Source organism: Eublepharis macularius, chromosome 4 (genome assembly GCF_028583425.1).
Source record: "Eublepharis macularius isolate TG4126 chromosome 4, MPM_Emac_v1.0, whole genome shotgun sequence".
NCBI lineage: Eukaryota > Metazoa > Chordata > Lepidosauria > Squamata > Eublepharidae > Eublepharis > Eublepharis macularius.
In genome coordinates, this window is record NC_072793.1 from 125,832,044 (window position 1) to 125,849,541 (window position 17,498).

The 17,498-nt window shown below is 41.6% G+C and overlaps 1 protein-coding gene across 1 annotated transcript in view; it reads right to left on the reverse strand.

Annotated features, from left to right (window-relative positions):
* Positions 1–17,498, reverse strand: part of GRIP2 (glutamate receptor interacting protein 2) — a 150,405-nt gene that overhangs the window by 90,042 nt on the left and 42,865 nt on the right. Inside the window, exons 6-9 of the mRNA XM_054976398.1 lie at positions 16,719–16,864; positions 11,803–11,889; positions 11,432–11,507; positions 8,443–8,588 (exon numbers count right to left, since the gene is read on the reverse strand). Coding sequence (XP_054832373.1) covers positions 8,443–8,588; positions 11,432–11,507; positions 11,803–11,889; positions 16,719–16,864 — 455 coding nt within the window. The remainder of the gene's footprint in view (positions 1–8,442; positions 8,589–11,431; positions 11,508–11,802; positions 11,890–16,718; positions 16,865–17,498) is intronic.

Consider the following 17,498-nt stretch of genomic DNA (forward strand, 5'->3'; position numbering starts at 1 on the left):
CCAACCTTAAATCTTCCCATTTAAAGCAGACCACAGCAGCTTATCCAGACACTATTTATCTCCATACCGTTAGAACGTCCTCTGTATTTTGGTTCATACTACATATGGAGTGTCTACAGTTTGTCCATTTAACAAGAAGTGTTCCTCCACATTAAGTGTCTCAGGAAAAATATAGTGGGGAGGGGGGAAAGTGTCCTCAAGTCATTCCTGACTTATGGCAATCCCTGCTGGGGTTTTTAAGGCAAGAGACAAACAGAGTGGTTTGCCATGGCCTGTCCCTACAACCCTAGTCTTTTTTGGAGGTCTCCCGTCCAATTACTAACCAAGGCTGGCCCTGCTTAGTTTCTGAACTCTGACGAGACTGGGCTTGCCTGGACTATCCAGGTAAGGGACAAGAAAAACACCAGCAGCTTTATTTCATGATGTACCTTCTATACATCAGACACTCTATACAAACAGAACACATCTCTAAATAAAGTGTCTGCCTTGGGAATGACAGTTGCAGAGAAAAACAACAGTGGTCTTATAGTAATTAAATCTGCCTGTACTCCAAGCCAGAGGGGGGGACGGGGACGTTCTGTAAGAACAAAATTTGTTGTTTGCAATTCTTTCCGGGTTTACAATTTCTATATTTCAGTTGGTCTTTATGTGGCTTAAATTAGAAAGTTAGATGTTTTTAATACAGACAAAGTACATCTTTATCACTTCCAATGAAAACACAGTTTTTATACAGGGCATCCTGACAGGACATGATGAGAATTTGCAGCAAATATGTTTGTAGGGCAAACATATGATGTTCAAAATCCTCCCTCAATACAGGAGGCGAGTTTCAGATTGGATTGCTTCAATGTCTCCTACTAAGGTTTGCTTTCACCAAAGTCCCCTGCCGATCAGATTTGCGCCTGTGCAGTAGCCACCTGAGCACTGCACCTCATCTCTCCTTTCACTCAAGGACTGAATAGTCTCACTTACCGATTAGTTGGGTTCGTGAGCTGACAGAGAGACACTAAGTAGTAAGTCTCAACTATAAACAAAAAAACCTTCAGACTTACTTTCCCCCCTATTTTGTCAGTATGCCCTTAAAAAAAATAAAGATGACAACAGCAGTAGTTAGGTGGTAAGAGTGTGCCAGACAGAAGAACATGTAGCCACATAAGAAAACAGTGAAATCATGCCAGACACATCTGAATTCATACAGTCTCAGACAAACAGCTTGCAATAGAAAGCTTGCAACAGCTTCATGCTCACAGCACGTAGGACAACAGCTGAACTGGTGGGTGTCCAACCACACCTAATCTCAACAGAATGGCCCAACTCAGAATGTAACTCAACTCTGAGATTCTACACCACCGTCCATAGAGCAGAATATCCTACTTTTCTTAAGACAAGACACACTCCAGTCCCTTGACTACCCTAGCTGGAAGAATGGCAGGTGTGGTTTCAGTCTAAAATGTGTAAGCTGGAGTGAAAAGAGACGTGAAGAACACAGCAAACCTCTTTGCTTCTATCTATTTCCCACACAAACAAAGCCCTCAGAATATCAGAGTAATATTCTGCACTGTGATAATATTCTGCATTGTGATAACCCTTGCTTACAAAAAACTTTGTGATTTTGTGACCTTTAGAGGGGCCTCCAGAAAAAAAAGAGCTGATGCAACAATGTGCACATACCCATGGTACTGCTATCACAAGATAAAAGTTGCAGTTCGAAGACAAGAAACAGGGTTTATTTTCAAAGAGATAAGCATTCTCTTAAAGTATGCCTGACTATATATGCATCTAATGGGCTCCTGAGGGACACTCCTTCAGCTGATTATAAAAGAAAACGCGGGCCAGATAACAGAAGGCAGCCCTTGGCTGCCCCAAACAACTTAGCAGCCAAGATTAATTTCAAGCCAAGCAGTTTCTATTCATTCAGTCACCGTCTACTTTGGTTCGCTATGAATTCCTTTCCTCAGATACATTATCTAAGTAAGTCACTCAGCAGCAAATAATAATATCAATATTATTATTATTAATATTGCTGCACTGTGCACATGCATTCAAAATGTATTCCTTGCTATTCGAATCTTTCTCCAGCCTCATGGATCTGACACCAAAGTTCCCTTCTGAAGGATACCGCAGGGCTGTGCATCCTTCCTCTTTGATTGAATCGCTCCCCCAAATGGCTTCAGACAGCCAGCTGCCATGTCTCACTCACTTCTCAAGGGCCAAACTAGAAGTGATGGCTGCAGATCTGAGCATTTAAACCCAGATCTGATGCAATCAAGTACAAAGTAAAGGACTGATGCCTGACTGAATGAGCAAATCAAGGGGGACGGATGAGAGGTGATGAGACCTCCTTGCTCCTGCAGTCCCTCTCCCCAAAGGGCTTTCCTATCAACTAGGGACACTTCTGGTATGCGAGTTCTAGTGGTGGGGGAAACTGAGGGATTATTCAAGTCCCCTTATCCTTTCACTCCTTAAATCAGACCATCCCACACATGGCTTTCTATGCAATTGCAGTAGACCCAAGGGACTTAATAAAAAATCCAGATAATGCTTCTTCACTGCAAGGTGGATTATCCCACCACTGTCAAGTGGTCTTTGCAAATCTTTGATGAGCTGCAGGGGTCCTCATCTGCAAAATGTTGATATGTCCCTTTCTCACTGGAGTATATAGGAAAGATTAAACATTTATATGTTTTTAAATCAAAGCCACACTTGGCTTATCTGTTACCTTAAGTCTCAGCCTAGTCCCTAGAAAAGCTTTTTTTACTCTAACAGTTGAGAGAGAGAGAGAGAGAGAGAGAGAGAGAGAGAGAGAGAGAGAATTGAGTGCATCCAAACTGGGGAAAAAAGTTTAAAATCAGATTAAAAGAAAATTGGAAGACAGGGAGAAAAGTCTCACTTTGAATCTGAAGACCATGAACCCACTTAAGCCCTTCTCCAGAGAGAATGCCAGTATCGGTAACTATTTCTATAATACCAGGCCTACAGCATTCCCCAAGATCCCTGTTAAATTGATCAAGATGAGTTGTTTAGGAAGGGTAGAAGCTTTCCTTCAGAAAGAATAGCCTCCTAGCAGTTTTTTCCTGCCTTTTCAGAAGACCAGGAACTTTGAGCTATAGATGAAAGCTTAGGAACGAGACACATCTGGCCCCACTGTCACTTCATAGAGAAAACTTATGACAGGGGGGAAAAGTGTCATAGTACATGTGACTGATATAGAGAAGCAAACAGAAATGAAGACATCTGTGCCTACGAGGCAGAAAAGCACAAAAATATTCACTCAGATATGTTTTACTTCAATAAGCCAAGCTACATCAGCATCAACCAACTGTATGCTGCAAACATGAATCAGACCTGCATCTGAAAAAGTTTACGCCTCCATCTGTTATTTACAATCTTTCAGCTTCTTTTGATCATTTCTGTCAATTCACATCAAGTATTCTCTGCACTGCTCCTTACTTTTCCAACTTCAGGTGTCATTTGCAAATCATGCTCAAATTTCAGTTGCAAAGGTAGTATGCAGAGTCAGGACACCTCTAGCCAAAGGATAAGATACTGAACATATTCTGAACTCTGGGAACAGACAACCTGGATTCTGTAAGCAGAAACCCAAGGTTTATACAAGGCTGGGTATTAATTTTTTTAGAATATTTCTCTCTCATCTCTCCAAAGAGCTGCCTTAAGGTGGCTAACAATAAATACTACAAGTGGTTTTAGAAGAATTAAAATAACTGATAAAATCCCAGAAACAAGAACCTCAGGAAAAAATACAACGGTAATCAGTCAAGTGAGCTGCATAAAAGATCTACACAGGCAGCCTATAGAGAGAAAGCAATCCTACACACCCCTATCTGGCTGTACACCCCATCAAAGGAAATAGGACAGAAACATGCACTGGACTGTGTCAGGTCTGACATAAGTTCCTTGTGTATTCTGACCAGAGAGACTCCATTTTAATCCTGTCAGTGTTTTAAGCTCTTCTTTTTCAGGTGACAAGCAGTCCAGTAACAGTTATCTCAAAGAAGAGGAATGTTTTGACTACAGTCTTTCCAACGCTGGGAAAGTTTCACTCTCTCAGCTTCAAGCCGTTTGTTTTGAGGACTGTGGGGGGAGGATGGGATTTGCTGGGCTATGCTATTCTGTACCTTAACCTTTACCTCCATTCATAACAATACCCGTGTACCAGCCAAGATATTGCATCTTGGCCAGTGGACTATAATGGTTGTTTATATTCAGTAAAATCTTTTGAAACCAATGGACTCATGTCTAATTGCAAGAGATAGTCTGGACTGCAACTTTTAATAAGCCACAGTCTGACAGACTGTGCAGCAAGAGGCAAAGATGGTAGTACACAAACTCCAACTGAAAATGCCTGCGCTGTTCTTCCAAGCCTCAGATGCTTAAAAGCTTAGATAGAGGTGACTTCTGGCTCTTATGCTTGGTCTAGACAAACAGCTCTTCACATGATAACTGAATGTGCCATCTTCAGGCTGCTAATGGGTGATGGTTGGATTGAATACTTCCTCATATGACAAAAAACCTCCCTGCATACAGAAGACTATACCTTAAGGTTCAATCAGCTTAAGTCTTTCCCCTGAAATGCTAGTTTTCTATTTGTAGAAATTTTCTTTTGTGGGGAACCATCAAGATACACAATCCCCCACTTGCAGTCTAATATACAATATGATGATGACCTAATATTCTAAACAGGACTTACTGCCAGCCTAAACGTGTTACATTTCATTAGCTTTAAGTTTTCTATGGGATAATGTAATTATTCTATGAAACATTTGAAACTGTTGAATTCTCCTTCAGTCACATCATTTGTGGTTGGACATCTCTGATGGTAGTCTTGCATGACAACTACCAAAAAGATCCCCCAGTCCTTCTGCACATATATATTCATTTAGCAAAACACTACTTAACAACTTTCAGTTTACAAAACAGTTCGACAGACCTTCAACCTGCTCTAAAACATCCTGAAACGTAGCCCCCATTTGATTTCCTGACCTTGCAGTAAACTAGAAAGTAATTGAATAACATGGGTCCCGCCCCTTCTCCCCAGAGCTCAAATATGTTGGTCTAGTAGACAGATTTAAAGGTGGGAAGGGGTGAAGGAGATTTAAAAATAGCCAATCCGGTCTGTTGCCCTCCCAGAGGCATTAAACTCAGCAACAGTTCACTGAGCTTCTGAAGTTAAATGGCTTTGGACTCGATGGCAGCCTTAAGCTCATCTTTCATATACTCAGCTCAGTATTTGCCACTATGAACCATTCCAAATTGCTGCACAATAACATCACATCTCCCACATGAGGCCTGTGAAATGCAAGGGCTTGAATAGCTTTTGTGCCTGAAAACATTTTATGCCGTTAGCCTTTGATCTTCTACAGCAGCAGCCTAGAAACAGGTACAACCCAAATCGGGGTTTTCCTTCCCTTCCCTTCCCTTCTGAATACCACTGCCTTCCCTGCAGTCTCCCACCCCGGTGTAGCCAGTTCTAATTCCATTCTTGAGTATGTCTGTGATCTATGTTCTTCTAAGTGCCCTAGCTCTGGCTGTTAAATGCACAGTGAATGAACTAGGTGCTCTTTTTGGTTTTCAGACTTCTAGAGCACTGAGGAGCATTGAAAATTGTCCTCCCAAAGTATACAAGCAGAAGAACCAGAAAAGATTTGTTGGAAAGGGAAGGTGCAGGCTTCACTGTGTGGGAAGAGAGAAAACAAGTGTTAGAAACCTTAGTAAAAACATTCACTTCAGGCTGCCATCACCTTCCATTGTTTTCTATGGCCATGGCTGTTAAAGAGCAGAAACAAATCTTCTCCAAAGCACATGCAGCTGTAAAGGGCATCATAAAGCCCCACCTGGTCCTACCCATCCAATTTCTGCCTGTTCTCTGTCAAAATCCGCCTTGGTATTTTCTGCATGTCCTACCCATCCTATTCAAACAAAAGTATGTGTGTTCTCTGATCCATCAGCATTTTTTGTTGGACCTTGCAGGAGTGCATTCATTTTAATACTGGTCTCTGTCCCTCCCATATCAAAAGCAGTCCTTGGAAAAGCCTTTTGGTTTGAATTATACAGTAGTTCAAGTTTAGTGAACTTCCCAGCTCCTAATAAACTACTTTGCCAATAAGCTAAGCAGAAAGATATGACCAGATCCAAGAGTTCATTCACAAACATAAAGAGGCCTGCTGGATCCATCGAGTCTAGCACTGTTTCCCGCTGTGGTTAACCAGATGCCCTGGAAAGTTCATAGGCAGGGACAAAGAAGGCCCAGTCACCCACCTGTTACTACTCTTCAGGAATTTTTATTCAGAGGTATAGTACCTCTGAACATGGATGTTCTATTTAGCAATCACAGCTAACAGCTTACTCATAAACCTATTCCTTCATGAGTTCATCTAATCCCCTTTTCCAGTTACATATGCTAGTGGTCTTCTCCATACACTGCAGCAGTGAGTTTTACAAATTACTTTTGCACTGTGTGATGGAATATTTTCTGCTCAGGATATACAAAAGAATGATGTTTCAGTCTACTAAATAGATTCTAAATAATTTTACATACATTTAGGACTATGATCTGAATGAAGGCAAATATATTTACATAAATGGATGCAACAATTTTCTTTATTGCATACAAAACAAGACACCAAAGAGTGTGTGGAATTTGGCAATGGAGCCAGGTTGTGCTCTTCCCTTACCACAAACTGACTGTACTGTGGGGGAAAATGACTCCTATTTTTTTAGTACAATATTGCTTCCATTCAGGCCTCTCTTTCCGTATCAGTTACACACAATATGCCCATGTAGCTTCATAATATGTTCAATTAAGCCATTTGACACTATTGTACATGAAGGAAATTTAAGAATCTCTGCTGTTTGATCTCCATTTACCAAGGCAAGCTTTATTTTACTAGCGATGGAATCAGCTGCCTAGGGATGCAGTGGTTCCCCCTCACTGGCAGTCTTCAGGGAGCAGCTGGACAAATACTTGCCATGGATGCTTTAGGCTGTTCCTGCATTGGGCAGGCAGTTGGACTAGATGGTCTGTAAGGCCCCTTCCAAGGCTGTGATTCCAAGAAATTCAAATCTGCCATCTACAGCCAGCTCCAGGTCTACAAACTTTCCTCAAATGTTTCACAGCTTGCCTAGACAACATGGTTCATTGTCTCACTTTTCTCACAGGAACAGCTCTACCCTGAACAGCCGCAGTAGGTGATCTGCCTACTTCACCATCAGCTTTTACCAAATTATGATGCTGCACTGGTACAATCAGATGAGTTCTCCCGTCTTATGTATATATTGATACTGCAGCAAGGTTCAACTGAATTGTATCCAGCCTGAGCAGTTGTCTAAATTACAGGTATTTACTGCACACCACCAAAAGAACACATCACACACTACTACTTTCTTTATTAACCATTCTGTGGCTAATCTAAACTGGGGGTGATCTTGGATGCCTCCCTGAAAATGGAGGCACAGGTCACAGCGGTTGTCAGGTCCTCCTTTTTCCATCTGCGGCAGACCAGGCAACTTGTCCTTTACTTGTCAACCCGTGATTTAACTACAGTGATCCAAGCAATGGTCATCTTTAGGCTAGATTACCATAACTCGCTCTACGCGGGGCTGCCCTTGAGCCTGACCCGGAGATTACAGCTGGTACAAAATGCAGTGGCGCGTGTTATTATAAGAGTGCCAAATAAGGTGCATATAACACTGTTCTTACGAGAGCTGCATTGGTTGCCAGTGGAGTACCAGATCAGATTCAAGGTTCTGGTATTGACCTATAAGGCCCTGTGTGGAGTGGGACCAGTGTATCTATGGGACCGTCTCTCCCCATATATTCCCCGGAGGACACTCTGATCAGGGGACAAACAGCTGTTGGTGGTCCTGGCCCCAAGGAGGCCCACCTAGCCTCAACTAGAGCCAGGGCCTTTTCGGTCCTGGCTCCCACCTGGTGGAATACTCTGTCTGGTGAAATCAGGGCCTGGCAGGACCTACTATCCTAGGCCTGCAATACAGAGTTGTTCCGCCAGGCATATGGCTGAGGCTGGGCCTCCGCTGGCCTGAAAAAAGGAGTGTATGAAAACTTAACCCTCCCTGTGAAGGCTGTCCACCATCCTGTTTTAAATGTATATTAATATACTGTTGTTTTACTGTAGATGAATTTTTATTGTATTTTAATATGTTGTTATCTGCCCTGAGCCCACTTGCAGGGAGGGCAGAATACAAATTTTAAATAAATAAATAAATGAATGAATAAATAAATAGCCTGTTGGGAAGAGAGTTCTGGCAGATTTGGGAAATAACCTGTCCTGAATTCTGCTACATACAGGTCATGTCGTATCACAAATACATTTTTGATTTTACGTTTAAGTTAGTATGATACAGATCTACTGTTCCTTCCTGTGACCCAAGTTTCTAAGGAAAGACCATACCAAGATCTCTTACCCATTATGGTGACATCATATTCGATCTGGAAGAGGGCCTCCTGGTTGCACTGACGTAGGATGTTCAGGGCATCGGCATGACTCACACTGTGGAGGGGGATCCCATCAACGCTTAACAGCCTGTCCCCAATTTTCAGAGACCCTTCCCTGCAGGAAACAAGGCATGGATAAAACCCAAACATATTCAAACAATACACTATCCTAGCAAACTATGTTCAATATTTGCTCCTCTAACAGGCATAGCTGTTACTACCTTTGTGGTTGCTTATATGCATAACCTTAGTCTGAAAATGGCTCACATGATTCAACTCCCTAGCACATTGACAAACTGTTCAGGGAATGCTCGTCGCACCGAGAGGTATGTCACTCACATGTTATATAAGACACACTGTGAAGCCAAACCATGTGGGGTGCAGATTGATCTCTTTGCCTTTCCTGGGCATGATGACAGAGAGCAGTTGCAGAACTCCCAGGCCTTTCTGGATGACCCATCTACTCTAGACTCTTTTCTGATTTCAGGCTGGGCTATGGGATGGAGAGTGTGAGTGGCTTTAGTCAATGATCTCTGAATATAGACAAGGGCTGTGCATTTTTTTGTTCTTACTGCATTTACTAGCTGGCTTTGATACTATGGATCATACCATATTATTGAGATGATGGATAGTAGAAGTAGAGATTAAGGCATGTGCTTTGGATTGGTTTAAATTGTTCCATACAGGCATGAATCAGAGGATTGCTGTGGGAAGCCAGATGTGATCAGTGTGTGAGGAATCACAGCTCCGTGGTAGAGCATCTGCTTGGCATGCAGAAGGTCCCAGGTTCAATCTCTGGCATTTCCAGGATGCCAGGTAGTAAGTGATACAAAAGACCTCTACCTAAGACCCTGAAGAGCTGCTACCAATCTGAGTAGATAATATTGACTCTGACAGACCAATTCAGTATAAGGCAGCTTCATGTGTGGTTGTCTTGTGGGGTCCCATAGGCTCAGCCTTATGCCCCATGCTATTCAATCTCTATATAAAGCCCTTAGGATAAGTCATTCATAAAAACGTAAGAACCCCCCTGTTGGATCAGACCAGTGGTCCGTTTAGTCCAGCATCCCATCTCACACAGTGTCCAACCAGTTACTACGGAGGGCCAACAACAGGGAATAGAGGCCAAGGCCTCCCTCTGATGTTGTCTACTGGTACTGGTATTCATAGGTTTACTGCCTTCGAATGTGGCAGTTCCTTTTAGTTACCATGGCAAACAGCACTGATAGATCCACCCTCCATGAATTTGTCTAATCCCTTTTTAAAGGTATGTCTGTGGCCATCACTACATCCTCTGGCAGTGAATTCCACATCTTAATCACCAGTGTAAAGAAGTACTTTCCTTTGCCTATACTAAATCTTCTGCCCATCATTTCCATTGGATGCTTTCAAGTTCTAATATTTTGGGGACAGGGAGAAAAGTTCTCTCTGTTCACCATCTCTGCCCCATGAATAATTTTATAAAACCCTATCTTGTCTCCCCATAGTCATCTCTTTTCCAAATTGAAGAATCTCAGACTCTTCAGCTTTTCCTCTCTGGAAAGATGCTCCAACCCCCTGATCATCTTGGTTGCCACCTTCTGTACTTCTTTCAGCTCTACAATGTCCTTTTTGAGAAACAGTGACCAGAACTGCACAAACTATTCCAAAAGGAGCCACACCATAGATCTATACAGGGGTATTATGATATTGAGTTTGTATTGTTCATTGAATGTTTTATGGATCTGAATGCATTGTTTTATGCTGTTTAATCTACCTTGAGCTTCAGCAACAAAGTTGGACTGTAACATAAATAAATAAATTGTATGTACCAGGACAGGCATGGAAGCAGCCACAGATGCAACAGCAATTACACCTGTAACCATCGAAAAGAGTCCAGTAGCACCTTTAAGACTAACCAACTTTACTGTAGCATAAGCTTTTGAGAATCACAGTTCTCTTCGTCAGATGCGCATCTGACGAAGAGAACTGTGATTCTTGAAAGCTTACGCTACAGTAAAGTTGGTTAGTCTTAAATGTGCTACTGGACTCTTTTCGATTTTGCTACTACAGACTAACATGGCTAACTCCTCTGGATCTATGATCTGTAACCATATGTGTAAAGATGGAGGAAGAGCACATACCGGCATACAGCTGTGCAATATGGTATAGCTCTCCACAGCAGAACCCTTTCCACATCCAGGCAAGATTTTGATATGGGTGAATTTAAAAAAAATTACACCCCTCCAGGCATTTTCAATACTGGGGTACTACTGCGCAAAGGACTGCATCATAGAAACAGCTATATATTTGAGCTGGTTGTTAGTAGGAATATGAAGAAGGGATCTTATAATCAATTAGTGGGAGCTCAGTCAGCGGATACATTCAGCTAACTGAGTACTTCAACAGCTGATTTTTAAATTACTAATGGATTTGAAATGTCAATATTTTGACTTGGCTTGAAAACTCTATCTTTAAGGAGAACTGCATTCAAGTGATCACTTAGAAACTTTCTACAGAGACCCAAGAGATGTGTTGAGTTAAAAGATACATCCAAATGTCAGCTTTAGTAACATACTTGGAATGTAAACCTACAAAGAATTTCATAATTGTACATTGTTCCTTCAACCATCCACAGGCTAGAGACCTGCAAGGAACAGGGGAGGGAACAATCTGAAAATCCCATTCTATCCCCCACATCTCCTCCTAAAGGGTCCTACAAGGTCTCAGGGGCAAAGACAGGCTACTGACTCTTCCCTTCCCCCTCTTTAATGGATGCTGAGCTGTTGTCAACTTTCTGTGCCTCTTCTTGTTTGGTTAATATACAAAGTAATTTTGTTTTGCATATCTGGGGAGTCCCCTAACCTTTTTCTGGGTGGCCTACTTTTGATGCTTTCATTGTCATCATGGAGACCAGCCATTTTACTCTTAGATTTTTTTTAAGCTCCATTTTTAAGTGTGGTTAGAGACAAATGCTACCTGTCTGCCGGGCCACCTGGCCTAACATACGTCAATACTAATGGCCTGGATTTGTGCCAGTCTTCGTGGGCTCCTCCTGTAATAAAATGGCAAAAAATACATTAAGTGAAATGCATAAATATAAGAAACCTATTTTACTACAATGGAAGGTGTGAAGCAGTTTGGGGCAAATATTCAAAGGTTTTAGGCAAACACATATGAAACTCTACTACAGATAACGAACAAGCTATTCTTGGGGATTGCTTTTCATGAGTATTAACCTTGAGGATGATTTCCATGTAATGCCCATCATTACTTCCTTTCCTTACTTTCAAAAGCTTACCTATCAACATGGTTACCATCACCATGAGTAACCATGAAAGAACACTGACCTCGTAGCACAAATCCAAAACTGTTGCCTTCTTTGTACAGAGTCACTTCAATGGTCTTTGGAATAATGCCAGCACTGGTCTCTGGAGCTGTAGATGAGAGGGGAAAGGGGGTGAATTAACTCTCTGAACTGTCATTTTTCTTCCTTTCTAATTGTGGACTTCATATAAAAGTTGCCTTAATTATTCATGCAGATTTGCAATGTGAAAGGATTTTGAATTAGATGTACACAGTTGTCTTAAACCTATAAATTTATTAGATAACTGCTTTAAAATAGAGCAGAATTAATATTCTAGACTGTATTAAGACAGATTGAGGACACTCATACTAAGAACCACCATTTCCGCTTCACTACAAACTTCAAAGCAGACTCCAGCTTTCAGAAACAGTTGTCTAACAAATTCTCAAATCTTTGGTCTTTTCTGACCTCAGAAGGATACATTCATATCCTCACTGCTGGAACAGTTTTGCATACATTTCAATTAAGATCGTTTTTAAGTATTTTAACACAATCCTAAAGGAAATGAAAGTCATTTCATTCTTAATTTGGTACTTCAAGGAAGCAAAGTAAGATGTATGAAGATCAAGGCTACATTCAAGTGTCATGATAAAACACAGTTTAATCGAATGCCAGTTATTTATGACCTCTGAATGTAGACAGTCCAACAAACCAGAGTTTGCCAGGTGGTACTAAACAGGGGTTTTAAACTAGGGTCTATAGCTGGTTTGCTAACTACAGACAGTACTCATTGTGATACGCTGTAACAACTGAATTCATGAACAACAGTTTGTTAAAAATCACTACTCCATAGGACTTAGCCATAGATCGTAGAGGGAAAATGTCTTTTCTCCTGGTAGAGGGAAAGGAGGCAAGAAAAAAGGCATGAAGCAGACAAACCATTGTTTAGGGGAAGGGCTGAGGCTCAGGGCAGATAATTTCTTTTGCATGCAGAAGATCCCACAACCGAACTACAAGTGACAGCAGCTACAGATCCATCCTGCGGCCACTGATGCCATTTTAGAAGCATTGTAGTTCTTTTAAAATAGCAGTGAGCCCCTGATGTGTGGAGCATACATGGCAGCACCAGGAACACTTATTCTCTCTCCTACACCTTTTCAGGTGCTGAAACACCAGTGAAGGGGGGCTGTTTTGGCACCTGAAAAGGTGTGTGAAGAAAAGCTCCTGGGGTCACTCGCCACACTGTACACAGACTGTGGATCGGGGCCTTGTGGCAATTTTAAAAGAACTACCAATGCTTTTAAAATGGCACCAGCAACCACATGACAGACTGTGGCAACTTTCACTTGTAGATTGGGCTCCCAGATTCCATCTCCAGCATCTCCAGTTGAAAGGATTAGGTAGTAGACGATGTGGAAGGCCTCTGTCTGAGATCCTGAAAAGCTGCTGCTGGTCAGAGTAGACTGTATTGACCTTGGCAGATGAATGGTCTGAGCTGATGTAAGGCAGTTTCAAGTGTTCATGTACACACCCGAGTTTGTTACTTATCTGCAACTATATTACACTGTCTCAAGTTTTCATCTGCTGCCCTTCTGTAAGACTGCCTTCTTCACGTAACAGAAGAACATGAACACTTTGCATTCATTTATAGTACAGTGCGCCACACAAACACTCTATTTTCTTTAGCAGCTCTTTACAATCTTTCATCATACAAATTAAATTCACTCTTTTGGATATTTTAAGAAGTGACGAAAACATACTTCACAGCTTTGGTTAGAAAAACAAAACTCCATCTGAACGTGAGAAGTTCAGGCAGGTTGTCAGCTTCTAGCACAATACTTGAAAAGCATGAATTCATGCTTCAGCCTGTGGATTAAGAAGAGTGTTCACAATTTCCAAACAACTGAGAATCTTATCAGTCCTTCTGCTGAAATATCCATAGACAATAACATCCTTTATATCACAAGGTGCAAATAGTAACAATTTACTTGCTCCACTTGCCAGCGCTTACAGAATCTCAAGAACTGTCAAACATTTATAACAAACAAGATTCAGTAGGGGTGAAAGCAAAAGAATTTCACATAACACAAAAGCATTCATTCCCAGATCCTCAAACTACGGTAGCATCTAGAAGGCTGAGATGGCACAAAACATACATTACATTACCACACACAGAAAAGCTAGAGCAGGTGTCCCCAGCCCTTTTAAGCCTGCAGGCACCTTTGGAATTCTGACACAGCATGGTGGGATGCAGCCATACGATGGCTACCGCAGCTTACCTTCCGTTACACAGTTAAGATTCTTCTGCTCTGGTGACAGCTGCTACGGAGGCAACATTTTTAAAAAAATCTGCTTGGTCAAACAATTATCCAGTGGCCAATCAGAAGCACAGCTGGGCAAAAGTTCCACCTGGCCCCACCCACTTTCTAAAAACACTTGGTGGATACCAGGAAAGGTATCAGTGGGCACCTTGACACCGATGGACATCATGACATTGGGTGCTAATCTAGAGGTTGAATAATGGTTACTGAACCCTATTTAAGATGGTGCATAATTAAAGCAAGATGCAAAGGGACTGAAAGAGTGCATTTGAGATTATAAGCTATGTTTTCTCACAACAGGACACACTGCCAAAAAGAGGAGGGCAATTGATGAGGCACTGGATGGCCAATCAGAGATTTGCTGCTGAATTATTGTAAGGCAAGAGAGATCCAATCAACCTCTTGCAAGGCAGCACATAAGAGAAGGTACCCAGCATGTTGGGAAAAGTAGCTCCCTCAAAGAGTTATCCTGTAACAAAGTGTCATACAATCGTACATCGAATTAGGGGTGTGCACAGGAAAAGAATTTGGTTGATTCACTTTGGTAATACAAATTGGGGGGCGGATTCAGAATTCAGGGAGTACCAAATTCATTCTCCAGTTCGGTTTGGGAAAAGAGAGCAAATTCAGTAAAAGGCCATTGTTTCCTATGGGAAACTCAATTCGTGACTATCTGGTGGCCGGGGTGTGTGTGTCATTTTTGGACCAAATTTCACCAAATTTTCAGAAGACCTACTCCTAACTGTCCCCTAATTACTCCCCAAGTTTCATAAAGATTGGACCTTGGGGGTTCATTGGATGCCCCCCCAAAGAAGACGCCCCAGCCTCCTCCAATCTCCATTATTCTTTATGCGGAATACTATGGGGACTATCCAGGGCGCTGGGGTGGTATTTTGTAAACAAAAAAAAGGGGGGGTGTATAAAACCCTCCCTGTGAAGGCTTTCCACCATCTTGTTTTAAATGTGTTGTTTTTAATTAATATGAATTTTTTATTGTATTTTTAATATGTTGGTGTCCACCCTGAGCCTGCTTGCGGGGAAGGCGGAATACAAATTTGAAATAAATAAAATAAAATCCACCAAATTTGCAGCACACCTACTCCTATCAGTCCTCTAACGACCCCCAAGTTTCATTTTATGCCCCCCCCAAAAGGTGCCCCCAGACACCTCCAATCTCCATTGTTCACTATGGAGAAAACCTACAACTAGCCTATCTTAAAAAAAACTTTTTAAAAGTTCACACTTCAGGACTCTCTAGGGATACCCAAAAAAGTACACCTAAACACCACTAGGTTAGGTTAACAAACTGAATCAAGCACCCCAACAAACGCACCCCCCACCCGAAGAAGAACAACCAACAACTGAACACCTAACAAAACCAAACTTCTATGCCAACAGAAAACAGAACCCAGCAAAAAAACACCAACCAAACTTTTGTAGAGAAATCTCAATAACCGGGGAAAACATCACCCCCAGAAGAACAAGTGAATTTAATAAAATCAACAGGAATTATAAAACCCCAAACAAAAAACCAACAACAGGGTAAAACAACCCCACCAGAAGAACAAGCAGTAAAACGAAGAGTAAATATAACTAACGTCAAAAGCCAGAAATCAAAGCCCACCCCCCTACAGAAAATCCCAATCAAAGCCCCCCCCGGACAAAGTAAAAAAGCAATTTTAAAATGCAAACTAAAAAAACAAAAACTTTCCCCCTTATCCTTACCCCATCCCTCCCAGACACCAGGCCAACCCCTCCCCCCAAAGAAAGGGAAAAAAGTGAGTCTATTATGATTCTCAAACCAGGCAGCAGCCAGGAATCCATTCCACTCACTGGGCAGCAGGATCCAGTTGCAGTCCAAAGCAGGCCAGAAGAGAAAGCCAACAGCCAGCAACAGCAAGCAAGCATTGTCTCTTAATCTCCAGTCCAGAGCAAAATGGAGGCTGACCTCCATTTGAGCCTCCTAATTTTACTCCTTGCAGCAGTTTTAAAAAGGGATGCTCCTTCTTGAGAATCCCATTGGCCAGAGAAGGAGAGCTGCTGCAAGGATTGGCCGCTCACACTCCCCCCTCCCTTCACCCTTCCACCTCCGATTCACTCCCCCTCCTTTCTCTGCCCTCCCATCTGGTAAAAAAGACGGGAAGCAGTGTTTCTTTGCTACCACACTTACTGAAGTTTACCAAATAAATTTGGTAAACTTAAATTCAGTATTACCGCATTCATTCAGTAATATAGATTTAAGTTCAGCAATACCAAATTTTACTGAATCAGATAAAATTCGGTAATTTTTACTAAATACCGAACCCGAATTGCACATCCCCACACAGAATACCATGCTTTCCCTCTGGAAAAGTGAAAAAGATCAAGCAAACAGGTGAGAGATAGTGGCTACAGCTCAGCAGCAGAGTTCATGTTTAGCATGCAAATATCCCAGATTCAACTGCAGACATCTTTAATTAATAGAAAAATATGGTTGGAAAAACCTCGTGCCTGAGTCGTTGGAAAGCCACTGCCAGTTAAGACCTGAGAATAATCAATAAAAGTCAGTTTCACATATTCAGGGGAATGGGAATCCATCTACTTCTTGAAGCATTACTGAATTGTGACAAAAAGAAGTATTAAAAATGGAAGAACTAACCAGCTGGGGGCAGCTCATATTCTACCTCCAGTACCACCCTTTCTCCCACGTTCTTCAACAGGCTTATGATTTCATCATGCCGCAGTTTGGTCAGATTAATCCCATTCACTGACTTGATGTAATCGCCTACATTTAGCTGATCGCTCCTGTAACATACAAACCAAAAATCTCTGTTAATTTTTCTCCAGAGCCCATTTCATATTCGTGCGTAGATCCTTTCTGGCTAACTACATATCTGTAATAGTAAAAAAGTACCATTATTTAATGTGGCTCTACCCTGTGGATGTAGATCACATTCTACCTTCAGTATCACCTTTCATTCCACATGCTTCAGCCTACCCACTGAATAGTATGAACTTCATATGCAAGTAAAAAAGATAGGAAAGTGAGGTGGGAATAGGAAAGGAAGAAAACAGGGTTTTTAAATGTATACTTGTTAGATCACAGCATGTAAATCTGTCTTAGCTCACAAGGCTGATAGAAGTGTTCAAAAACCATCCTAGGAATAATGTTCCAAAAAATGTAGTTTCGCAGCCATTGCTTTGATCATGGGAGAACAAAATGGCTATTCCCTTGCGAAACAGCAAATAAAAGAGGAAAAAATCCACAGGGAATACAATACTAATTTACAAAATTACAAAACTGTATTCAGAGTGCAAAGGCTACAAAATTTCATCATTGTATTCAAATAAGTAAATAACAACCTCTTGATGCAATTTTCAGGCACACACATCAACAATACAATAATCTTTTACATAATCATACAGGGCAAGTTGCAGT